We start from the raw sequence: 26885 nt of genomic DNA on the forward strand, positions 1-26885 counted from the left end.
TAGGGGGATAGTGTTATGTAATGGTTAGGGGGATAGTGTTATGTAATGGTTAGGGGGATAGTGTTATGTAATGGTTAGGGGGATAGTGTTATGTAATGGTTAGGGGGATAGTGTTATGTAATGGTTAGGGGGATAGTGTTATGTAATGGTTAGGGGGATAGTGTTATGTAATGGTTAGGGGGATAGTGTTATGTAATGGTTAGGGGGATAGTGTTATGTAATGGTTAGGGGGATAGTGTTATGTAATGGTTAGGGGGATAGTGTTATGTAATGGTTAGGGGGATAGTGTTATGTAATGGTTAGGGGGATAGTGTTATGTAATGGTTAGGGGGATAGTGTTATGTAATGGTTAGGGGGATAGTGTTATGTAATGGTTAGGGGGATAGTGTTATGTAATGGTTAGGGGGATAGTGTTATGTAATGGTTAGGGGGATAGTGTTATGTAATGGTTAGGGGGATAGTGTTATGTAATGGTTAGGGGGATAGTGTTATGTAATGGTTAGGGGGATAGTGTTATGTAACGTTTAGGGGATAGTGTTATGTAATGGTTAGGGGGATAGTGTTATGTAATGGTTAGGGGGATAGTGTTATGTAATGGTTAGGGGGATAGTGTTATGTAATGGTTAGGGGGATAGTGTTATGTAATGGTTAGGGGGATAGTGTTATGTAATGGTTAGGGGGATAGTGTTATGTAATGGTTAGGGGGATAGTGTTATGTAATGGTTAGGGGGATAGTGTTATGTATGTTTGTAATGGTTAGGGGGATAGTGTTATGTAATGGTTAGGGGGATAGTGTTATGTAATGGTTAGGGGGATAGTGTTATGTAATGGTTAGGGGGATAGTGTTATGTAATGGTTAGGGGATAGTGTTATGTAATGGTTAGGGGGATAGTGTTATGTAATGGTTAGGGGGATAGTGTTATGTAATGGTTAGGGGGATAGTGTTATGTAATGGTTAGGGGGATAGTGTTATGTAATGGTTAGGGGGATAGTGTTATGTAATGGTTAGGGGGATAGTGTTATGTAATGGTTAGGGGGATAGTGTTATGTAATGGTTAGGGGGATAGTGTTATGTAATGGTTAGGGGGATAGTGTTATGTAATGGTTAGGGGGATAGTGTTATGTAATGGTTAGGGGGATAGTGTTATGTAATGGTTAGGGGGATAGTGTTATGTAATGGTTAGGGGGATAGTGTTATGTAATGGTTAGGGGGATAGTGTTATGTAATGGTTAGGGGGATAGTGTTATGTAATGGTTAGGGGGATAGTGTTATGTAATGGTTAGGGGGTAGTGTTATGTAATGGTTAGGATGATAGTGTTATGTAATGGTTAGGGGGATAGTGTTATGTAATGGTTAGGATGATAGTGTTATGTAATGGTTAGGGGATAGTGTTATGTAATGGTTAGGTGATAGTGTTATGTAATGGTTAGGGGTGATAGTGTTATGTAATGGTTAGGGGGATAGTGTTATGTAATGGTTAGGGGGATAGTGTTATGTAATGGTTAGGGGGATAGTGTTATGTAATGGTTAGGGGGATAGTGTTATGTAATGGTTAGGGGGATAGTGTTATGTAATGGTTAGGGATGATAGTGTTATGTAATGGTTAGGGGATAGTGTTATGTAATGGTTAGGGGGATAGTGTTATGTAATGGTTAGGGGGATAGTGTTATGTAATGGTTAGGGGATAGTGTTATGTAATGGTTAGGGGGATAGTGTTATGTAATGGTTAGGGGGATAGTGTTATGTAATGGTTAGGGGGATAGTGTTATGTAATGGTTAGGGGGATAGTGTTATGTAATGGTTAGGGGGATAGTGTTATGTAATGGTTAGGGGGATAGTGTTATGTAATGGTTAGGGGATAGTGTTATGTAATGGTTAGGGGGATAGTGTTATGTAATGGTTAGGGGATAGTGTTATGTAATGGTTAGGGGATAGTGTTATGTAATGGTTAGGGGGATAGTGTTATGTAATGGTTAGGGGATAGTGTTATGTAATGGTTAGGGGATAGTGTTATGTAATGGTTAGGGGGATAGTGTTATGTAATGGTTAGGGGATAGTGTTATGTAATGGTTAGGGATAGTGTTATGTAATGGTTAGGGATAGTGTTATGTAATGGTTAGGGGGATAGTGTTATGTAATGGTTAGGGGGATAGTGTTATGTAATGGTTAGGGGGTAGTGTTATAAGTTGGGGTAGTGTTTATGTAATGGTTGGGGGATAGTGTTATGTAATGGTTAGGGATGATAGTGTTATGTATGGTTAGGGGGATAGTGTTATGTAATGGTTAGGGGGATAGTGTTATGTAATGGTTAGGGGGATAGTGTTATGTAATGGTTAGGGGGATAGTGTTATGTAATGGTTAGGGGATAGTGTTATGTAATGGTTAGGGGGATAGTGTTATGTAATGTTAGGGGGATAGTGTTATGTAATGGTTAGGGGGATAGTGTTATGTAATGGTTAGGGGGATAGTGTTATGTAATGGTTAGGGGGATAGTGTTATGTAATGGTTATGGGGGATAGTGTTATGTAATGGTTAGGGGGATAGTGTTATGTAATGGTTAGGGGGATAGTGTTATGTAAGTTAGGTGATAGTGTTTGTAATGGTTAGGGGGATAGTGTTATGTAATGGTTAGGGGGATAGTGTTATGTAATGGTTAGGGGGATAGTGTTATGTAATGGTTAGGATGATAGTGTTATGTAATGGTTAGGGTGATAGTGTTATGTAATGGTTAGGGGGATAGTGTTATGTAATGGTTAGGGGGATAGTGTTATGTAATGGTTAGGGGGATAGTGTTATGTAATGGTTAGGGGGATAGTGTTATGTAATGGTTAGGGGGATAGTGTTATGTAATGGTTAGGGGATAGTGTTATGTAATGGTTAGGGGATAGTGTTATGTAATGGTTAGGGGGATATGTTATGTAATGGTTAGGGGGATAGTTTATGTAATGGTTAGGGGGATAGTTTTATGTAATGGTTAGGGGGATAGTGTTATGTAATGGTTAGGGGATAGTGTTATGTAATGGTTAGGGAATAGTGTTATGTAATGGTTAGGGGGATAATGTTATGTAATGGTTAGGGGGATAGTGTTATGTAATGGTTAGGGGAATAGTGTTATGTAATGGTTAGGGGGATATTGTTATGTAATGGTTAGGGGGATAGTGTTATGTAATGGTTAGGGGGATAGTGTTATGTAATGGTTAGGGGATAGTGTTATGTAATGGTTAGGGGAATAGTGTTATGTAATGGTTAGGGGGATAGTGTTATGTAATGGTTAGGGGGATAGTGTTATGTAATGGTTAGGGGGATAGTGTTATGTAATGGTTAGGGGGATAGTGTTATGTAATGGTTAGGGGGATAGTGTTATGTAATGGTTAGGGGGATAGTGTTATGTAATGGTTAGGGGGATAGTGTTATGTAATGGTCAGGGGGATAGTGTTATGTAATGGTTAGGGGGATAGTGTTCTGTAATGGTTAGGGGATAGTGTTATGTAATGGTTAGGGGGATAGTGTTATGTAATGGTTAGGGGGATAGTGTTATGTAATGGTTAGGGGGATAGTGTTATGTAATGGTTAGGATGATAGTGTTATGTAATGGTTAGGGTGATAGTGTTATGTAATGGTTAGGGGGTAGTGTTATGTAATGGTTAGGGGGATAGTGTTATGTAATGGTTAGGGGGATAGTGTTATGTAATGGTTAGGATGATAGTGTTATGTAATGGGTAGGGTGGGGGGATAGTGTTATGTAATGGTTAGGGGGATAGTGTTATGTAATGGTTAGGGGGATAGTATTATGTAATGGTTAGGGGGGATAGTGTTATATAATGGTTAGGGGGTAGTGTTATGTAATGGTTAGGGGATAGTGTTATGTAATGGTTAGGGGGGATAGTGTTATGTAATGATTATGAGGATATTGTTATGTAATGATTATGGGAATAGTGTTATGTAATGATTAGGGGGATAGTCTTATGTAATGTTTAGGGGGGATAGTCTTATGTAATGTTAGGGGGATAGTTTTTTGTAATGGTTAGGGGGATAGTGTTATGTAATGGTTAGGGGGATAGTGTTATGTAATGGTTAGGGGGATAGTGTTATGTAATGATTATGGGGATATTGTTATGTAATGATTATGGGAATAGTGTTATGTAATGATTAGGGGGATAGTCTTATGTAATGTTAGGGGGATAGTTTTTTGTAATGGTTTGGGGGATATTGTTATGTAATGGTTAGGGGGTTAGTGTAATGTAATGGTTAGGGGGTAGTGTTATGTAATGGTTAGGGGGATATTGTTATGTTATGGTAAGAGGGATAGTGTTATGTAATGGTAAGAGGGATAGTGTTATGTAATGGTTAGGGGGATAGTGTTATGTAATGGTTAGGGGGATAGTGTTATGTAATGGTTAGGGGATAGTGTTATGTAATGGTTAGGGGGATAGTGTTAAGTAATGGTTAGGGGGATATTGTTATCGCTGAATCGCTGAAGTGACATCTTAGGTAAGCTTCTGGGCTTGTTTGATGTACGTTGATGCTTTCTTCAACTGGTATAGTACTATACATGCGCGTACTATTTGTTTAAAACTTCCGGTTGCGTTAAAAGGTGTCTATATTTGACACTTGGTAATCGTTCGTTAGTTCCTGTAATATTGATTTTGTACATATACGGTACATCATGGTGACCCTATTGGGTGTTAAAAATAACCTCTCCATTTAAAATGATAGTGGTTGTTTAACAGTTCATACTACCACTACACAGTTCAGTTGACTAACTCACTAGTAGAACGTTGGTCGAAATTTGGTTGGGTGGTTGACCCACAATTTGTTCAGTCTGGATTTGAAGCAATTAAGCGTTGGTGATGTAACCACTTCCTCTGAGAGCGAGTTCCATGTCTTAATTACAAGATTACTGAAGAAATTTCCGGTTGAGTTTAGCCTAAATCGTTTTTGAAGAGTTTTTTTCGAGTGTCCTCTAGTTGCTATACTCGTTAGTTCTCTGGACATAGTTGTTTGATCCAGAATGTCTATTTTGTTTAAAATCTTGTAGACTTGAATCACATCTGCCCTGTTTCTTCTATATTCTAAACTTGGTAGCCCGAGTTTCTTGATACGCTCTGAATACGATAAGTTTTGAATTGATGGTATCCTTTTAGTTGCTCTTCGTTGTACGTTTTCCAGTGTAATTTTATCACGTGTCAACATTGGTGACCAGATTGTGGTTGCGTATTCCAAATGGGGACGAATTAAAGTTTTGTATAGAGTAATAAACATGGTCGGACTCATATAGGTGAAGGTGCGGAACACTATTCCCAACATCCTATTCGCTTTTAAGGCTGCTGCATTACATTGTGCTGTGAATTTGAGTTGGTTGTCAATAGTGACTCCTAGATCCTTTTCCATGGTTACTCGAGAGATAGTAGTCGTGTTGCCTTGTGTTGTAAGGGTGTAATTGTGGTTTCCCAGATTGTTTCCAATTTCCAAGAATTTACATTTGTCTGTGTTTAGGCTCATTAACCATGTCGACGTCCAGTCACACATTTTGTTGATGTAATGATTAGGGGATAGTGTTATGTAATGGTTAGGGGGATAGTGTTATGTAATGGTTAGGGGGATAGTGTTATGTAATGGTTATGGGGATACTGTAATGTAATGATTAGGGGAATTGTTTAACGTATTTTCTTTATGTTTGTAACTACCTGATTCATATTCCCGTAAAAAACGTCTCGTGGTTCGATAGCAATTAAAAGAATGTTGAAAGAAAAGTACGTCGTTGTTTAAAATCTGCGTTGATCAATGGAATAATACAGATAATCTATAATGCACTATGTTAAAGCCTAAACTGATGTTTGACGATGTTTGGTTTGTATGACTTTTCTTCATTTGCATTACCTCGATTTGGTTAACTTAACTCATCTGTTACTAAAATAGATTGTCTAAAAGAATCCTTTCAAGACGATAGCTTAAGAAAAAAATCAACGGATTTTGATCAAACTTCACACAATGGTAGCATATGAGCAAATACAGCTCGGGATTGACCTTGGGGTCAAATTAAAAATAGATTGTTTCACAAATTTTTGTTTCCGAATGATAACTTGAAACAAATCAACATAATTTGTTCAAACTTCATACAATGGTAATATAGGAGAAAAAAATAGCTTGGGGTTGAATTCGGAATCAAAAGGTCACCTACAAAGTTCACGGCTACTAAAAATAGTCTGTTTCACAAATTTTCGTTTACGGACAATAACTGACAGAACGTGTTCAAAATTCATACAATTATAGCATATAACTAAGCAATGGTAACTTGCCATAAATCAGAAAATGTAATTGACGGTAGGGGACGTGTGTTGCTTGCATCACTTACTGTAAGCTTGTTACAATTACATTTCTTTGTCATAATATGAGTTACAAGGATGCCATTTGCTACTATAACGCAATGCTATTCGATATTATGTAATACCTGGTATATTGTACATCAACAATAGGTACTTGTTGACGACTCTCTTGTAGAACAGTTGTTAACCTTGAGTCAATATTCGTATTTCTTTGCGAACTATCCAAGTGGTACTAACGCATAGCTATTTCCTTTCCGATATGATTGTTAATTAAGATAACATAACTTACATCTCAAAAAATAACATTAGAAAAATCCTGGAGATCGAGGATGCTCAAAATGTATTTTTGTAATTTAGGTGTAAGTTATGATAATTACTTAATTGTTTATGTTTATTAGATTTATTGAATAAAATATAGCAATAATCGTTAAAGATGCCCCACAGCTGACAAATGGTATTTTTTTCTCTATCAAAAACAGGAGCAGACGATTAAGTATTTCTCTTCAGTTCAAGTTAAAAATATAAAAAAATTTTTATTGCATCCCGAAAAAAATCCGTGACACTATATCCTATATGGAATGAAGTACTGATTGCGCATGCACCAAAGGCAAACTAGATTATTTCATGTTATTTTTTGTGCTCATTAGACGTATATATACACGATTAAATACCAATTGGTGTTCAAATGATGAATATAATTTATGCTCTGTTGGCGGTGGAGCATCTTTAAATGTTCCATTACAGTTTTAGAGAAAAAAAAACCAAAAATGAACATATATATACAAATTGGAAAACAACAATACGTCACGTAGTAAAAGATATAAAGTGATCGATTGCTTTTATGAATTTTTTAATCTAAACTATCTAATGGATCAGGTTGTTTTTTAAATTGAAAAGTGGTATTTGCATAAATTTCTAATACCTTTGTAATTACACCCTAATCACATCTGATGCGTGATGACAATCCAGCATATTAAAGTTTTTGAGGTTGTTCCATCCTCTTATTTACCTCATCCAAAGTGATTAATTGACAATGTCTTGATTTTCAGGAACACTAGTATTATTTCGTGTGGTGATCATATTACAAAACATGTACACTGTGTATATGTACTATTTAACAGACGTAGTATTATGTAGGCTGCTGTTAGTCCCCATACCTGACCGGTACAGATTTGTACATACGTTATCTCCCAATGGGACCAACTCGCGACACGAATATCTCATTGATAAAACTGCTATCTCGTCGCTATCATATAGATATGTCGGTGCAGTTGATGATACAAACCGGCACTTATAACTTGTGTAAACTAAATATCAAACAGAATTGTTGTTTTATCCCATACAACTAAACCAAATATCATTCTATGTATACTGAGTGATGTTGATTGTGGAGAATTTATTCTTTCTTCAATAACGTTTTCAAGCGCACCAAAGTAAAATCTGACATAGAGCTTGTTAAGTGAAACTTTTGAGAGACCTATGTTATATAAATGAGGAGAACGGTTATGTTGTGTTTGAACTTAACCTGATAAATATTATGATGCAAGAATAAACTGCTTCACTGTTAAAGTGCACCGGGGAAAAAAATTGCAGATATTTCATTTTGTTTTGGTTACTAGACAATGCACAAAAATGGTTGGTACCGAGGTATGACAAACTAAATCTCTAGTCTCTATATCTCTAATATATAGTTATCATTGTGTTATATAATAGAGCTAGTGTCGGTTGGTACCTTTAACAAAGAGAAGTGGCTACAATATGGATAAAGATAATTGTAAATTGTATGTAAGTCCCTGGAAATACTTTTACTACATTCCATATTAATTAGGTCGTGGGACAGTTAAACATCTTTAATAAGTTCTTAAACATCTTTTCCCAGCAACCGATGGCGTTATAAAAACCACCATTCGTTAGTTACCTACCCAGAACCCGGAGTCTTGTTTTACGTTCGTGAACCCAGTGGACATGTCTATGAACACAGCTTCATACCAGGAAACCGTCACATCAAAAACAGTATCTCCTCATCATAAAGCAGATGTTCCAGACGAGATAGGATAAGTCGTTGTATACATACATACATGTATATAGAAGTAATTATGTTGAAAGGAAAATGTAACTTATCACATATATTACCACCTTCCACTAAACCAGACGAAAATACAACCATATAAAAAGTTTACTTTGTAGTGATAACCCGTTTATGTATATAACAGCTTTAGGATAAACAAATGCAATATAAGTACTTGATTCACATAATTGTTCTTTTCGTGAAAGGAATATAGAATCAATGATTCACCTCTGAATGCCATATTGACAAAATCACTACTGGAATCATTGTGTAGATAGGAAACCGGGTAATATTTACACTATATTTTATCTTAATATCATTTTACTATTGTATTTTATCTTAATACCATTGTACGATTGTATTTTATCTTTATACCATTTTACTGTTATACTTTATCCTAATACCATTTTCGTATATATATAATGAGATGTGTGAGAGAATGTACACACGTTTTTTGTCGTTCCTTAAAACCTTCCATGTTCATACTGTAGAACCTTGAAGTATTAATAATGATAATTATGCTTTCAAAATCTTGCGGATATATTTTGATATATTCTGATAATTGAATAGTCATATAATTCAATAGTTACTTTCTTCGTCATATTCATACGTTGTATCTAAATTTTTGATATAAACATTAAATATAAACCATGTTATTCCAGGAATTTTTCCATCTCTTCACTATCAACATTTTCTTATGTGGGTGGTTTTGGAACGGAAGGGGAACAAGACATTTCAGAGGGATCTTGGTGCCCACCCAATAAAGATATATGTTTGAAAATGGAAAGAATGCTCTTTCTCTGCTTTCTTTTCTTTCCCTCTTCCTTCAAGTATTGATTACATAAAGGGACATTTCACATTAAGTTTGCTCACATTAAATTGCTTAACAGATAGTTACTCCAACTGTCAAATTCAATATGGTCACTGTCCGCCATATCCTGTTTTGCTTGGACATGAATATGCAGAATTTGGGACCAAGCTCTAAAAAACCTACAAGTTTAATCGAAGAAACTAGACATTTTCAGTACTTTCTGAAAAAGTGACAAATTCCATGATGGCTGCTTATCAGCCATACTGTTTCCTTTTCAAAATGGAATTGGCAATCTTAAGGGACAAAGCGAAACAGACATATAAATTTCAATGATCACTTTCACACTTTTTAAGAAAACGCAGTAACAAATCTCTACTATCGAAATTCAAGATGGCTACCTTTCGACCATCTTGTTGTCAAAAAGGTACGGCCCATATCGGCTCGTTTCCACCTAAAAGTAGCCTTGGTTGCTTTACAAATCCAAAAATATAGATATCAATGTTTAAGTTTCTGAATACACAAACATCACATCTTATATATGAATGAGCTTATTGGGGGAAAGTAGTTTGTTAAAAGCACAAAGTTGCATCATCGCGCTCTTTGTGACTTTTGATGGGGGTTTTGCTTTGCCGTATTAAAATCCACTTTTTACATAGTGTGCATCAGAGGACTTAATACTAGGGCTCATCTTATTCACCATAGTAAAATACAACTTTAATATTATTCCCAAAAAGTGGTCGACTGATGCCCTCATGCCGAAAAATGAGAAAAACGTTATTGATAAAATACTTTAATTCAATATCATCCAGACTGCGTATGTCAGAGCAGATGAAAGTATCAAGTTTGTGTAGCTCAGATGGTTGATACGTGGCACCGTGTGCTGAAGGTTCAAAGTTCACTACCAGGACTGGCTGTTGTTTTGATTTTGACAAGCAACAGAAATTTTGTCATATCAAATAGATATTTTGAATTAAATATGATTTCAAATAAATAAAATCACAAATAAATATGTCAAAATATATTTGGCAAACTATTTTGGACATGGACATAATACGTCATATGACATGTTTCCTATAGTGTATTTTCAGTTCGAGCAAGAAGTGTGGGTGTCCTATGTCGTGACAGGCGGAAAGTGACAATACCTCAATCAAATCAACTTCGCTAGCCAAGGGTATTAAGTCCGATTCTCTTTCTACTACCCTTGGCATATCTCACTTTAGAACATGTATTTTTGTTTTCAGATTCTGATTGGATGCGGCTAGGTTCAGGCGACCAATGAAAACGCAGCTTTGATATGTCAACAAAACTGAACTGAAGCGATAGTATAGTGACCTACATTTGTATAATGAGGCATCAGGCATGTCATGCCTGTCAACATCAACTCCTAGCGAAGTTTTATTACTATCTATTTAATCAATTAGATGTTTTATACCAGCTAAATGAACGTCTTGGAGACGTTGCTCTCCAAACAGATTGGAAAGTACGTGCGTGGTTTATGTTTCACAAATTAAACAATTAAAAGATATACTGCGATCTCGTTACAAAATTGGACATTGCAGAACTTCTGCATGAAACACAAAAACTGGTGTCCGAACTTACTAATAAACAAATGACTCACACACATGTTCATCTTTGGTATTTTGAATCTGTTGCAAACAACACACGTGTTTCATAGGGCGCTGCCATTTTTTCATCCATACAACAATGATACGAGCTTTTTGATTGGTTGCTTATTACGTAATGAAAGGGGCATAACTGCGGTGATCCAGCAGGTGGCGCAGTGCGGGATCACCTGTTCTGAAGTGAGATATACCAAGGGTAGTAGAAAGAGAATTGGACTAATACCCTTTGCTAGCGAAGTTGCAATCAGCTCCCTTCAGAACTTCCCGAGAAATAGTATAACAAACAAATCAAAATTCAAGATGCTGGCCTGTAGGCCATCTTGTTGACCGACCGGTCGCAAAATGCAATATGCACACCTAGGGTCCTAGTGAAACCTACAAATGAAATCTCCGATAGATTAGTTCAGTACTTCCCTTTAGAAATAGCGTTAACGAGAACTGTTAGCGGACGGACGAAGGACCATGAACGAAAGGCGATTTAAATAGCGCAAAATCTTATGATGGTGGTCTAAAAACCTACCAATGAGAAATCTGTTATATAAATTGTTGTTATATTTTGTGAGATGAATGTCCTCCAATAGTCTCTGAATTAGAATACTCATGTCACTGTAATACCATGCATACTTTCTTTTTATTGCAATGTAATTCTTTTTTGCATTACAATTTACACAGCAATATTGAATGTATTATACCATTATTTTACAGGTTCACACGGGTGTTTCAAATTGGGTATTGACTGTGGTTTGTCTCGGCCTTAGTGCAAGTGTTTTTAGTCAGGCACCTTACTGTACGCCTACAACAGGCGTTACACCAGGACCGAACGGTATTTATTGGTTCTATTTCACATCAATTTATCCACCCAACCATTCCTTTTTCTCTGTATGCATTCATGCGTCGCTCGCCCCCTCTCTATATGTCTTATATCCATAGAATATTTTGAATAGTTTCATCATTTATATTCACTTTTTAAACTAGATGCCATTTTCAATACAAAAATATACAATAACTGTACAAAGTGTCTCTACATTTGAATGTTTTTATCTTGTTTGTCTTTTTTCTCTCTGTCACACCTTTGTATCTACCTATATAACAACAGATCCGCCATTCCCACAATTGCCGCAGACATTCCAGACGAGGATCGAGGCGACCATACAAGACAAAAACTACACAGTATCGGCGGAGGAATACTACGATGGAAACAATAATAAGGCCACCCTTACTATGTACAAGGCTGGAGAGCAGTTCAAACTCATCTTTGACTACGCAAACGACCAGCTCTTTTACGCTTATCGTAAGACATTCACCATTTAAACAATTATCTTAAATGTACTAATACTTGACTTCGCCAAAGACCAGCTCTTTTACATATCTTATGGGGCATTCGGTCTTGAATACCTTTATTTTACCAAACTGGATAAACAGATTTGTTATAGCTTGATATAACAACATGTAGTGCCAACCAAAGGCAGACACGGACATTTGCAGACTAAAAAATAATCTGACGGCGTGACTGTCTTGGAAACAATATATCGGAGAGTATTACCAAGACATGTTTATTATAATATTTTGATTAAATAAAATGTGTGCACCTTTGCTTGCAACAGATGCAGATTCTTTACCAAAGAAGCTTGACGATCTGTCAATAATGTATATAGCCTAATAGTATAAATATATAAAAAAATACCCATCTATTGTATATTTATATATGTATATTTCGTGTTTTATATAGAATATACATGTATGAGTATTTTTATATATTTATGCTATATATTATTGACAGAATGTCAAGCTCCTAATTCTATAATGACAACTAAGATTTTCATACGTTCATTAAACATTATGTTAACACTTTCCACTGGACATCGTAAAATCCTTCTCGATTACATACATCAATCAAATTTTTAAACCTATAGTGGTATTTCATTACCACATAACATCAATATTTTGTTGTCCCTTATGTACTGTAAAGAAAAACTTTCAAGGCGACATTAATAGTTGAAGTCCATGTTAAGTGAATACAATGTATATTGAAATCTGTGTAAATCTATATGAAACATGAAAATGAACGTCTTTACTGTTTTTCAGCTGATGGGTCCTGTAAGGTCGACAACTTAACAAACGACAACAATAACATCTTGTTCGGAAATAACGTTAATGGTGGTAAGATCCACGTGTTCACAACAACTGGGGTTCTCCATTTCCTACAACAAAACCAGGTAAAACAAAAACAACACGAAAAGAGTGGCAATAACATCATTTAATACTAGGCATTTGTGGTCCAGTGGTAGTGCGATATGAACGTTTATTTACCCGAATGTGTAGTATTTCCCGAGGGCTTATATACTGTCACCGGGGGCATAATTTATAAATTGTCTTTTATACCAAGAATTTGCGAATCGCTACTTTAGGGATAAATATCACTTAATTCGCGAATAGTAAAGTTGTCGTTTTAAACTTAGTCCATCATTGTTGTACAATCGGAAGGAGAGATGACTCTGTGTGAAAGATGGGCGGTCACTATGATGGCAAGTGTCCCGGAAAATAGATAATTCCTTTTAATTGATTTTATTATAAAACAGACGATTGTTTACATATAACTATTTGTTTGTCGTTTCGGTGTTTATACATTTATATATTGTTTAATTTTATTTTCACATATGTTTTCTCGTGCACTCTAATTTGATCCCTTTAAGTACATGTGATAGCGAACCAATTTAAATACGATATAATTTGACTGTTGTTATTTTATAGATATATATGGGACGTACCGCCATTCGCGGCGTACAATGCGATCACTGGAGAACCTGTACGACGTGGAATGCACTCAACGCAACTTTTACTCTAGATTACTACTTCACAAGTATGAGTCAAATACGTTGCATTTTTTCATATCTAGAAATTAGAGGTGACAATACGTAATTGTGTTGATCTGGCAATACTGGTATTTGTACTTATTCTCAAACGGATAAAAGCTATCTCAAAGTAGGTACTACATCCAGTCCCAAGCATCATTGACTGTTTCTTGAAGAAAATAGTTTCAATAAAACATAAGTACTAATTTGATATGTAAATGTTTTCGTAATCATGTGTACATTTACAGATTAAATCCCAGTTATTAGCATTATATTGGTGTTGTTTCTAGTTTTTCATTAAATTATTAAGACCTACATCGGTATTTGATGATACTACTTTGTCCTCTCGCAGCTCAGCAGTGGGTCAACCCAGCTGGATGGCCACAGATACCTGTTCGTGCAGAGGTGAAGGGATCACAGAAAATGTCCGATACTGTATATGTACCATTTCACCATTACTATGATTATGTGAACTTCCGAGTGGAGATCGACGCTACCAGCGACGTATTTCTGGTGAATATTCTTACGATAGATAACCACAGTATTTATCAAAAGTTTGGTCATTTCCATCAGTGAAAAATAGTCACTACTCAAGCTTTTGCCTGATATTTGTTTATACCAAGTGAACCTCGTTTATAGTTAGTATGATATTTTGTGGTTTATGGTATATTCCAAGAATTTTCTTTCTACTACAGCTATCTTCAAAATCAGAACTGTACATTAGAGCAATTACACTTAGATTCCATTTTAGAAACGATAGAAGGCGGGTTAAATAGTTTTTTTTTGGCTTTCTCCGCCATAAGTTCACATTGTAGTTATTTGTAGTTTATTTCGAGTAAATAGTTTACCCCAAAACATCGAAGGGTCTTTGAAGGAGGTAACAGCTTTAGTGTCCCTTGTAATATAATCACTTCTGCATCGTTTCTAAGGTAACTTTACTTTATCAAACAATTATTTTGCATGAGTTGCGTTGTATAACTGTAAGACGAATTCACTAAATGATTGCGACAAGGTCATTAACTTTTTTGACAGACACCCCCTGGAGTGGTTTGTCCGGGGAGAAAGCAGACAAGGCCTGTTCCGTCTTTAAAAGGGGCCTACATTTACAGGGAGGAGATCGTAGCCCCTATCAATAACGCCATTACAGAGGCTGACGTAAGTACTCAATACATACAATGGTTATAATATAGAGTGCAATAATAAGTTTGCGGAATTATTTCAGTGTCAGTTATAATAAAATTCGCCAGAAAATCATTGATAGACATCAGACGTGGATGCGATGGCAAACTTACTATTTTTGAGATTCCGAAGCCATCTGCAAGATGACTTTTAACGATCTTTTTGTAACTGTTATAATTCATGAGCATGTTTACTCTCTGTAAAACCGGAGTTCATGAGCACGATTTGATTTACGAGTACTCTCTGTAATAACTTGTGATCGTTTAGGTTTGGTATGACGATCTGTACAAACTGGTACGTTACGATTACCGGCCTCAGCCCAACACTCCACCATACTACAATACAGACGCGGCCAGTGAAATCCACGATTTCAACACCGGTCAGTGGTGAATTTTATTTATTGATTTATTAGATAATTATTCTTTGAAAAGAAATGCAAATGAAGAAAATAAGAAATCTGTCTAAAATGTATACCATGTCACATATTTCGTATGTATAGCGATATAGTACAATAGCCTCCCTAAATCATTGATTATTAACAACTCTTTAAAGGTATTTCTTATAATATGGACAAGACGATGGGTAACTGCACAATTACCCCCATTACAAACACGTCTTTTGACGCCAGCATTAATGTTACAACATCACTAAGCGGGAAGCCGTCATTCGTCCTGCAGATGAAATCCCCAGGGCAGCTTTTTTACCTGGACAATTCTTATACCTTTGAAGGTCAGGTAGGTGTAAGCAAACTGAAGTTGTTGTTAACGAAATCCTTACAGCTTATGCTGACAAATTACTATAAACTATTTTATAACGACGATGTCTGTTCTCTATTTCAATTCCAGTTTGTTATATGTTTGATATGATTATATTTTACGAAAAAAATATGTGAAGAAAATCTTAAAAGATGAATAGAGTGTTCTTAGTCAGTAGCTAACATGTACTTATCGCGAAACAATATTGGTAAAACCTCCGCTTATTGAACCTGCTAAGTATATACTATTGCCTGCTACGCGGATTCACACAGTTTGCAAAACAAGCTTCTTTCATACCCCGATTAGGTTAAAAAAATAGTGACATCAGTATCAATGCTTTAATAACTTCAGAAAAATCTGACTAAAGATTGATGGCGACTTTTTATATACGTATATACATTTAAACTTTTGACACACATGCCATTTTTAGACTTTACACTTGTTTACAGGCAAAGAAGTACATTAATAATTAGTGTCATTAGAAATATGTAACAATAGACATATGGCTAGTTTTCACGTTTGCATTGATATATTGTTCTACAAGCGTTCAGATTTGATACCGTCTTGAAGAGAGTCTGTATTACTCTGCCTTTCAGAGGTTCGCAAGAGATATGGTCTGCGATGTTTTCATATCTAAACGCAATGACTTTAAGTTGGGAGGACTAACTCTGAATGCAACATTCCAGTTTTTCTTCTTGGCAGTAAGTAACTCACTTTTGTGGTTTATTTTTTATGCTATAGTATGTTAGTGTTTTGAAAATGATTTCGAAATAATGATTTGCATACGATAAGTCATATCTTCTGGTGTTTGTGACTTCATACAATCATTCAAAATGTGATGTATTCAACTTTGTATTCAATCGTTTTCAAGAATGATATCTTGGAGGTCACATTTTGTTTTCTATAAACGAGATTAGAAAACCCAATCCATACAGATAGATTATGATCGCTTCGAAGCTATTGATACTTACTTTATTGGGAGTAATTATATTAGTACTAAGAATCGATTGAAATCAACATTTCATTGTTAACGTTACATATTAATTGACAGAAATCTTACACGGAAAAGAATAATGAGGGAAACATTGACCAGAAGGATACAGACATCCCGATTCGACTGGATATCACTGTCTCCGGGGTAAGGTTCTACATTATCTGGGTATCACTGTCTCCGGAGTAAGATTCTACATTGTCTGGATATCACTGTCTCCGGGGTAAGATTCTACATTGTCTGTGTATCACTGTCTCCGGGGTAAGATTCTACATTGTCTGGATATCACTGTCTCCGGGGTAAGATTCTACATTGTCTGAGTATCACTGTCTCCGGGGTAAGATTCTACATTGTCTGGATATCACTGTCTCCGGGGTAAGATTCTGCATTGTCTGGGTATCACTGTCTCCGGGGTAAGGTTCTACATTATCTGAATATCACTTTCTCCGGGTAAAGATTTTACATTGTCTGGATATCACTGTCTCCGGGGTAAGATTCTACATTGTCTGGATATCACTGTCTCCGGGGTAAGATTCTACATTGTCTGGATATCACTGTCTCCGGGGTAAGATTCTGCATTGTCTGGGTATCACTGTCTCCGGGGTGAGGTTCTACATTGTCTGGATATCACTGTCTCCGGGGTAAGATTCTACATTGTCTGGGTATCACTGTCTCCGGGGTAAGATTCTACATTGTCTGGATATCACTGTCTCCGGGGTAAGATTCTGCATTGTCTGGGTATCACTGTCTCCGGGGTGAGGTTCTACATTGTCTGGATATCACTGTCTCCGGGGTAAGATTCTACATTGTCTGGGTATCACTTTCTCCGGGTAAAGATTTTACATTGTCTGGATATCACTGTCTCCGGGGTAAGATTCTGCATTGTCTGGGCATCACTGTCTCCGGGGTACGGTTCTACATTGTCTGGATATTACTGTCTCCGGGGTAAGATTCTACATTGTCTGGGTATCACTGTCTCAGGGGTAAGATTCTACATTATCTGGGTATCACTTTCTCCGGGGTAAGGTTCTACATTGTCTGGGTATCACTTTCTCCGGGGTAAGGTTCTACATTGTCTGGATATCAGTGTCTCCGGGGTAAGATTCTACATTGTCTGTGTATCACTGTCTCCGGGGTAAGATTCTACATTGTCTGGGTATCACTGTCTCCGGGGTAAAATTCTACATTGTCTGGGTATCACTGTCTCCGGGGTAAGATTCTACATTGTCTGGATATCACTGTCTCCGGGGTAAAGATTTTACATTGTCCGGATATCACTGTCTCCGGGGTAAGATTCTACATTGTCTGGGTATCACTGTCTCCGGGGTAAGATTCTACATTGTCTGGGTATCACTGTCTCCGGGGTAAGATTCTACATTGTCTGGATATCAGTGTCTCCGGGGTAAGATTCTACATTGTCTGGGTATCACTGTCTCCGGGGTAAGATTCTACATTGTCTGGGTATCACTGTCTCCGGGGTAAGATTCTACATTGTCTGGATATCAGTGTCTCCGGGGTAAGGTTCTACATTGTCTGGATATCACTGTCTCCGGGGTAAGATTCTACATTGTCTGGGTATCACTTTCTCCGGGTAAAGATTTTACATTGTCCGGATATCACTGTCTCCGGGGTAAGATTCTACATTGTCTGGGTATCACTGTCTCCGGGGTAAGATTAAACATTGTCTGGGTATCACTGTCTCCGGGGTAAGGTTCTACATTGTCTGGGTATCAGTGTCTCCGGGGTAAGGTTCTACATTGTCTGGATATCACTGTCTCCGGGGTAAGATTCTACATTGTCTGTGTATCACTGTCTCCGGGGTAAGGTTCTACATTGTCTGGGTATCACTGTCTCCGGGGTTAGATTCTACATTGTCTGGGTATCACTGTCTCAGGGGTAAGATTCTACATTGTCTGGATATCACTGTCTCCGGTGTAAGATTCTACATTGTCTGGGTATCACTATCTACGGGGTAAGATTCTACATTATCTGGATATCAGTGTCTCCGGGGTATGATTCTACATTGTCTGGATATCACTGTCTCCGGGGTAAGGTTCTACATTGTCTGGATATCACTGTCTCCGGGGTAAGGTTCTACATTTTCTGGGTATCACTGTCTCAGGGGTAAGGTTCTACAATGTCTGGGTATTACAGTCTCAGGGGTAAGATTCTACATTGTCTGGATATCAGTGTCTCCGGGGTTAGATTCTACATTGTCTGGATATCACTGTCTCCGGGGTAAGATTAAACATTGTCTTGGTATCACTGTCTCCGGGGTAAGGTTCTACATTGTCTGTTATCACTGTCTCCGGGGTAAGATTCTACATTGTCTGGGTATCACTGTCTCCGGGGTAAGATTCTACATTGTCTAGGTATCACTGTCTCCTGGGTAAGGTTCTACATTGTCTGGATATCACTGTCTCCGGGGTAAGATTCTACATTGTCTGTGTATCACTGTCTCCGGGGTAAGGTTCTACATTGTCTGGGTATCACTGTCTCTGGGGTAAGATTCTACATTGTCTGGGTATCACTGTCTCAGGGGTAAGGTTCTACATTGTCTGGGTATTACAGTCTCAGGGGTAAGATTCTACATTGTCTGGATATCAGTGTCTCCGGGGTAAGATTCTACATTGTCTGGATATCACTGTCTCCGGGGTAAGATTAAACATTGTCTGGGTATCACTGTCTCCGGGGTAAGGTTCTACATTGTCTGTTATCACTGTCTCCGGGGTAAGATTCTACATTGTCTGGGTATCACTGTCTCCGGGGTAAGATTCTACATTGTCTAGGTATCACTGTCTCCTGGGTAAGGTTCTACATTGTCTGGATATCACTGTCTCCGGGGTAAGATTCTACATTGTCTGTGTATCACTGTCTCCGGGGTAAGGTTCTACATTGTCTGGGTATCACTGTCTCTGGGGTTAGATTCTACATTGTCTGGGTATCACTGTCTCAGGGGTAAGGTTCTACATTGTCTGGATATCACAGTCTCAGGGGTAAGGTTCTAATTTGTCTGGGTATCACTGTCTCCGGGGTAAGGTTCTACATTGTCTGGATATCACTGTCTCAGGGGTAAGGTTCTACATTGTCTGGGTATCACTGTCTCCGGGGTAAGATTAAACATTGTCTCGATATCACTGTCTCCGGGGTAAGATTCTACATTGTCTGGATATCACTGTCCCCGGGGTAAGGTTCTACATTATCTGGGTATCACTGTCTCCGTGGTAAGATTCTACAATGTCTTGGTATCTCTGTCCCGGAGTAAGGTTCTACATTATCTGGATATCACTGTCTCCGGGGTAAAATTCTACATTGTCTGGATATCACTGTCTCCGGGGTAAGATTCTACATTGTCTGGGTATCACTGTCTCCTGGGTAAGGTTCTACATTGTCTGGATATCACTATCTCCGGGGTAAGATTCTTCATTGTCTGTGTATCACTGTCTCCGGGGTAAGGTTCTACATTGTCTGGGTCTCACTGTCTCTGGGGTTAGATTCTACATTGTCTGGGTATCACTGTCTCAGGGGTAAGGTTCTACATTGTCTGGGTATTACAGTCTCAGGGGTAAGATTCTACATTGTCTGGATATCAGTGTCTCCGGGGTAAGATTCTACATTGTCTGGATATCACTGTCTCCGGGGTAAGATTAAACATTGTCTGGGTATCACTGTCTCCGGGGTAAGGTTCTACATTGTCTGTTATCACTGTCTCCGGGGTAAGATTCTACATTGTCTGGGTATCACTGTCTCCGGGGTAAGATTCTACATTGTCTAGGTATCACTGTCTCCTGGGTAAGGTTCTACATTGTCTGGATATCACTGTCTCCGGGGTAAGATTCTACATTGTCTGTGTATCACTGTCTCCGGGGTAAGGTTCTACATTGTCTGGGTATCACTGTCTCTGGGGTTAGATTCTACATTGTCTGGGTATCACTGTCTCAGGGGTAAGGTTCTACATTGTCTGGGTATTACAGTCTCAGGGGTAAGGTTCTAATTTGCCTGGGTATCACTGTCTCCGGGGTAAGGTTCTACATTGTCTGGATATCACTGTCTCAGGGGTAAGGTTCTACATTGTCTGGGTATCACTGTCTCCGGGGTAAGGTTCTACATTGTCTGGGTATCACTGTCTCTGGGGTTAGATTCTACATTGTCTGGGTATCACTGTCTCAGGGGTAAGGTTCTACATTGTCTGGGTATCACTGTCTCAGGGGTAAGGTTCTACATTGTCTGGGTATCACTGTCTCCGGGGTAAGATTAAACATTGTCTCGATATCACTGTCTCAGGGGTAAGGTTCTACATTGTCTGGGTATCACTGTCTCCGGGGTAAGATTAAACATTGTCTGGATATCACTGTCTCCGGGGTAAAATTCTACATTGTCTGGGTATCACTGTCTCCGGGGTAAGATTCTACATTGTCTGGATATCACTGTCTCCGGGGTAAAATTCTACATTGTCTGGGTATCACTGTCCCCGGGGTAAAATTCTACATTGTCTGGGTATCACTGTCTCCGGGGTAAAATTCTACATTGTCTGGATATCACTTTCTCCGGGGTAAGGTTCTACATTTTCTGGGTATCACTGTCTCCGGGGTAAGGTTCTACATTGTCTGGATATCACTGTTTCCGGGGTAAGATTCTACATTTTCTGGGTATCACTGTCTCCGGGGTAAGATTCAACATTGTCTGCAAAATCACTCAAAATGAAACTAAGATACCTATGCTGCATCATGGAATTTTGATATACCCTATCGATTAATTTTCAATGTGTTATTTGAGTTATTCTTTATTTCAGATACCGTACAGTGCTAGATATAACATTTATGACTTTTCACAAGAACACCCGGAGCTCACCAAATTTGATATCCGTACCTGCTTTGATATCGACGATAAAACACCCTTTAAAATAACATTCCCAGGTAACGTAAAATTGATAAAACATACCTATTGCCACATTTCATTCACTGAAAATATGTCAAGTATAAATTTGTTAACTTTACAAAACTGCCTATTAACTGATATAAAATACCTTACATTTGAAATAGAAACTCTCATCATTTATGTTTACTCAATGTATCCAGTTCAAAATAAAAAACTAATTCACAAAGCATAACGACTGACAAAAGGCTGTCATTATAGAAATACAGATCACTATGGCCTATGGACAGTTTACCTTAAACTGGTATTAAACGTTTTCACAGATGTTATCAAACGATTGATTATCCTCAAATTAGTTAAATTTGATATCTTAATCATATTTATCGACTTCAATATGAAGTCTATATCAATATTGAACGTATAATGTTATCTTATGTGTAGGATTAGGGTGGACATTTTCATTGGATTTTGTGTACCTTTACTAGCAAACCGAAATCAGTTGGGGAACCTCTAACAATTAAAGTTGCTTCTAAGAGATATTTAAATGGTATGTTCTTGAATACTTACAGGAACGTTTGATGCCAAGGTCCGTGTGTATCGGGAAGTGTTCCTATTTCAATCCATCACTCTTGTATCAGAGGCGACTGGAGTGTCACCTCTAAGGGTCCAAGGTGTGGACTTTCAGATGGAATACGATCAGGCGTTCTTTGTTGGAACGTTACTAGAGAAAGCGCCATCTATTTGTAAGTCTGGACATGATAGACTCCCTTTGTTTCTGTTAATAAATAAACCAATTGACTAATGTAAAACAAATTTACATGTAATGAGAAACTCTTCTAAGAATGTAGTGTCATGGTAAAGCAGACAACTCATGATGTTTTTATGTAGAATTATGACAGATGCCTCAAACTTACCATGGCTTAATTTAACGATTTCCTGAACATTTTGCCATTTGAAGTTGGCAGTAGAAGCATAACAACTTGATTATCTACTTAATATCACAAATATATAGAAGTTTTACAATGGGGAAATATTGGGGTATGTGGGACTACAATGTATCTTTTTGTTGACAAAACACAATAACATCATAAAATGCAAATGACTATTTTCAATTACCAAATTCAATTTTATAATGCAAAGTACTATATTGAATGACTGAATGACTTTTGTAGTTTTCAACTAACAGTGAGTTTAATATCACAGAAAAGTATAGTTTATACGGATGAAAACACTTCCTATTTGCTACTTGTTTGTGTTTTTCTTAGTTAAAACCGCAATTCGTTATTTGTTATTCACTAATACCGTCATTCGCTATTTGTAATTCACTGATACATTACTGTCATCCATTATTTGTTGCTACGCCGCTTGAGGCGTAGCAGTTAGAATCGTATGCAAATCACGCCATCTTGCAGGATAGCCATGTAGCAAGAACGCTTGAATCAGACGGATGTTCGGTGTGTTACAAGCATTGCCTGTTGAAGTAAAATTAAAAAACTAATGACGGAAACAGACCTGAATATGTCCCGGGATTTTGGCGCCATCTTCCTGATAAATCGTGGTCACGAAGGGTTTATATCTATCGCAATTTTAGTAAAGAACAAGCTTCCATGGTATATCTCTTCTGAAAAACTGAATGGCTGTTATAGTTTGGCGAATTTTGCAGCAAAATATCGGCCATTTAATAATTTCCAATGATTTTTCATAATAAATATAATGTGGCAATAAATGCATTTAGTTTCATAAGCAATTTACGACATCTTGCAGGATAGCCGTGTAGTAAGAATGCTTGAACAAGCATCGCTTTTTATTTGAAGTAATATCAAAAAAAATAAGGAAACAGACCTGATTCGGACGCCATCTTTCTGATAAAGCATGGTCGCACAGCGCTTGCATCCGTACAGATTTCAGTGTAGAACAAGCATTCGTGGTAAAAGTATTCTTATAAGTATTTTATAGAAATAAATCGGGCATTTTAAATGAAACCTGGTTCCATTTACAAATGGAACAAATATATCTGTATTAGTATACTTTGTTCGAGACATTACTTTTATATTTCTTATTTAATTTAGATCACCATCGTGTAACAATGATAATCAGACAATGCGTTGATGCTAATTAACGAGACACGAAACAAATGACAGTACATAATAAAAGCGGAATGAAAACGGCAATTAGCAATCTCTGCATAAAACTCTTTTTATTTTGTTGGAAGCAAAAATAATATTAAAACTGTTCGTCTGTACTAGACTGACTACCTTGTACTAACACAAGCTCACAAATTATAAAATGCCTTTCAACAACAATTAAAATTGCAAATCAATATCGTCATATCATTGTTTTATTCCATATTCTGTCCAATCAAAGGGTTAAGCTTCCGCGTAGCCCACTTAGCTTTTTGGGAAGCTAATATACTTGCTCACTAATACTGCCATTTGCTTTCGCTCATCCTCGATACTCCAAGCCAACCACAGCGTACCGTCCGTTATACGGCTCTTTTGAAGTTCTGTTCTGTTGCCTCCAATGTAACTATGAGATAGTCTAGGGGTGTAGAGATCGTAAGTAAACCCTGGAGTATCGAGGATGCCTTTCGCTATGCTTTTACTTATTCATATCGCCATTCGCTATTTTTATTAACTAATACTCTATTTCTCATAAACACTATCATTCGCCATCTCTTGATCACAACTAGGTCACTTTCTTCAACAAGTTATCTCGCATCGATGATCGCTATATCCAGAATTCATACAAAATTTAAAAGCCTAAAATAATACATCCTCGATATTCCAGGGGTTCCGATCACTTACGATCTTTACACCCCTGGACTATCTCATAGTAAAACTGGAGGCAACAGAATAGAACAGGTAACTTAGTCATTTGATGTACATCAAAAGAACTGTATAACAGTACACTGTGCTTTACTCTGTGGCTTTGATGTCAGGCGTCACTCTCTCTGTAGTCTTCAAATGAAATATTTGCTAACCTGTGATTGGTCAAATGTTTTCCGTTGAGCTGCCTTCAATTTCACTATGAGATAGTCCAGGGGTGTAGAGATCGTAAGTGATCGGAAGCCCTGGAATATCGAGGATGAAAATAATATAGACAGGCTAGTCCGTCAAACCCTTCTATATTATACCATTAATAAAAAATGTACATATATAGGACAAAAAAGTAAAAGCCTAATAATATGGGCAGATTTAACGGACTACATTTCGACTACAGTGAATAATACCATATCTATGTCCATGAGTTTGTTTATACGTTGTCTTTACCATCCAGCTAAGTTCAGAAAAATCCAAGGGAAGGTGTTGCAGTACCACAACGACAAGACTATAAGTTACGTATCACTGGCCAGTGATTGTGCTGACTACTGTGTCACCAGCAACTTCACGTGTAACAGCTTCGACTATTGCCCGCAGTCACAGGTGTGCACGCTTAGTAGGAGCCACACAGAGGACGGAACTCTTGTAGGGACTGGAGGATCGTGTGATCATTATTCAAGTACAGTTATTAACTTGTATTATGCATAATATACGCAATATACTTGAACTTCTTTAATTGGTCACTTATATACGTGCATGTAAGAAAGCATAGTATATATATGCGCTCAAGTGGGATTTTTTTTATCGTAATTGAATACCGTTTCCTCTAAATATAAACCGAAATACTTATTTGTGTGGAAGGTTTAGAGTTCATAGAAATCTATAAAAGGAAACTTTTTTTTAAGTAAAACATAAAATAACATTTTACTATTTCAAAACGCGTATACCTGAGTTATATCCAAACGCGTATACCTGAGTTATATCCACATGCTACATGTATGTGATATGCGGTATGACTGTGACTATTGACTTGAATTTCTTGGGTCACCACAGGGACACTTGGTTCTGCTTTCCGCCCCGAGCCAGATTTACAGACAGTTTGGGAGAAGCTCAGAAACGCCGTAGTCCGTGGATTGTTTGTACTGAATATACAGTACGATACGGCAACAGTAAGTCCACTTAAACCACATCAAATATATTTTGTATTTGCATGTTAGAGTTATCTGCCTTTGCGGGTAGGTATTGATTGTTTTTGACATCAAGTATTTGCGAACGTAACGTCATACTTTTCGGAAAAAAACGACATGAATTGCACTCACAAAATAATGACGTATCATTTGAGACCTACCCGCAAGGGAGCTAACTCTGTAATATGCAAAGACGGAATAAAAGCCTACCTATTAGTATCTGTCAATATAGGTCAGTGATTCTAACGACAGTAGAAGGAGATCTAAAGTCAATATTAGTTCAGTTCTATCGGTAATCATCTCATCCTCGATACTCCAGGGGTTCCGATCACTTACGATCTCTATACCCCTGGACTATCTCATAGTGAAATTGAAGGCAGTTCAGCGGAAAACATTTGACCAATCACAGACCAGTAAAGATTTCATTTGAAGACTACAGAGAGAGCGACGTCCAACTTCAAAGCCACACAGTCAACCACAGTGTACCGTTATACGGCTCTTTTGGTGTACATCAAAGGACTAAATTACCAGTTTTGTTCTGTTGCCTCCAGTTTTACTATAAGATAGTCCAGGGCTGTAGAGATCGTAAGTGATCGGAAACCCTGGAATATCGAGGATGTAATCGTCTAGGAAAAAGTATATTAAAAATGACATCCTCAGTATTTAGTATATTACGACGAAACTTCGTTTACTTAAAAACGATTTTTTTATTATTATTACCGCTTAACAATCATCACATTACCATATATGTCATGATATATAGATAATAAAGCGTACGTAGACGTTGAAATATTTTATAGCACTCTTTGTCTGATTAAACATTTGTTTTCATTCACATGATTTGCATTATTTCTAGGTAGCTTATAAAGCGTCAGACATCACATCTAGTGTTTCTTTAGGAGGCCAACGAGACCCATCTTCAAGTAGGTATTCAAACTGGCGTAAAAGCCAATCACTGTATTGTTCTCCGTGTATTCAACTGGCATTTGAAACTTTGAATAGTTCCTTTTATCATATTATCCTAAATATCACATACCGAATTTCTAACAATATATTCCATCTTTCCATATTGCAGAGTTAGCTCCCTTGCGAGTAGGTATCGGTTGTTACGTCATTATTTTGTGAGCGCAATTCACGTCGTTTTCTCCGAAACGTATGACGTTGCGCTCCCAAACACATGACGTCACAATGAATACCTACCCGGAAGTGCAGATAACTCTGTAATATGCAAATCCGGAATAGGAACACAAATGCAATATTGTCTTTTTCATATTATGAGAGTAAAAAATGTAATAGTCGTTATTTGAAATCAGCAGTATTTTTTATGGAATCTATCGTTTCTAAGCTTACATGTATGTCACCGTTCCGCATATAGATCTATATATTGTACACATTATCC

General features: G+C 37.4%; 2 protein-coding genes across 3 annotated transcripts in view; one reads left to right on the top strand and one right to left on the bottom strand.

Moving 5' to 3' along the window:
- The window catches only part of LOC138325338 (small ribosomal subunit protein uS10), a 104727-nt gene that overhangs the window by 43054 nt on the left and 34788 nt on the right, over window positions 1-26885 (bottom strand). The gene's annotated exons all lie outside the window — the stretch shown is intronic.
- LOC138325335 (uncharacterized) overlaps window positions 1-26885 on the top strand; it is a 39028-nt gene that overhangs the window by 6841 nt on the left and 5302 nt on the right. Inside the window, exons 2-16 of one of the 2 annotated variants that reach the window (XM_069270921.1) lie at window positions 11534-11651; window positions 11925-12119; window positions 12914-13044; window positions 13580-13688; window positions 14033-14193; window positions 14713-14835; window positions 15127-15238; window positions 15412-15593; window positions 16211-16315; window positions 16666-16752; window positions 21398-21521; window positions 22050-22223; window positions 24757-24978; window positions 25353-25468; window positions 26343-26409. In XM_069270921.1, coding sequence (XP_069127022.1) covers window positions 11534-11651; window positions 11925-12119; window positions 12914-13044; window positions 13580-13688; window positions 14033-14193; window positions 14713-14835; window positions 15127-15238; window positions 15412-15593; window positions 16211-16315; window positions 16666-16752; window positions 21398-21521; window positions 22050-22223; window positions 24757-24978; window positions 25353-25468; window positions 26343-26409 — 2026 coding nt within the window. The remainder of the gene's footprint in view (window positions 1-11533; window positions 11652-11924; window positions 12120-12913; window positions 13045-13579; window positions 13689-14032; window positions 14194-14712; window positions 14836-15126; window positions 15239-15411; window positions 15594-16210; window positions 16316-16665; window positions 16753-21397; window positions 21522-22049; window positions 22224-24756; window positions 24979-25352; window positions 25469-26342; window positions 26410-26885) is intronic. The other variant, XM_069270920.1, reaches the window with a different exon arrangement.

The sequence above is a fragment of the Argopecten irradians genome, chromosome 6 (genome assembly GCF_041381155.1).
Source record: "Argopecten irradians isolate NY chromosome 6, Ai_NY, whole genome shotgun sequence".
Lineage (NCBI taxonomy): Eukaryota > Metazoa > Mollusca > Bivalvia > Pectinida > Pectinidae > Argopecten > Argopecten irradians.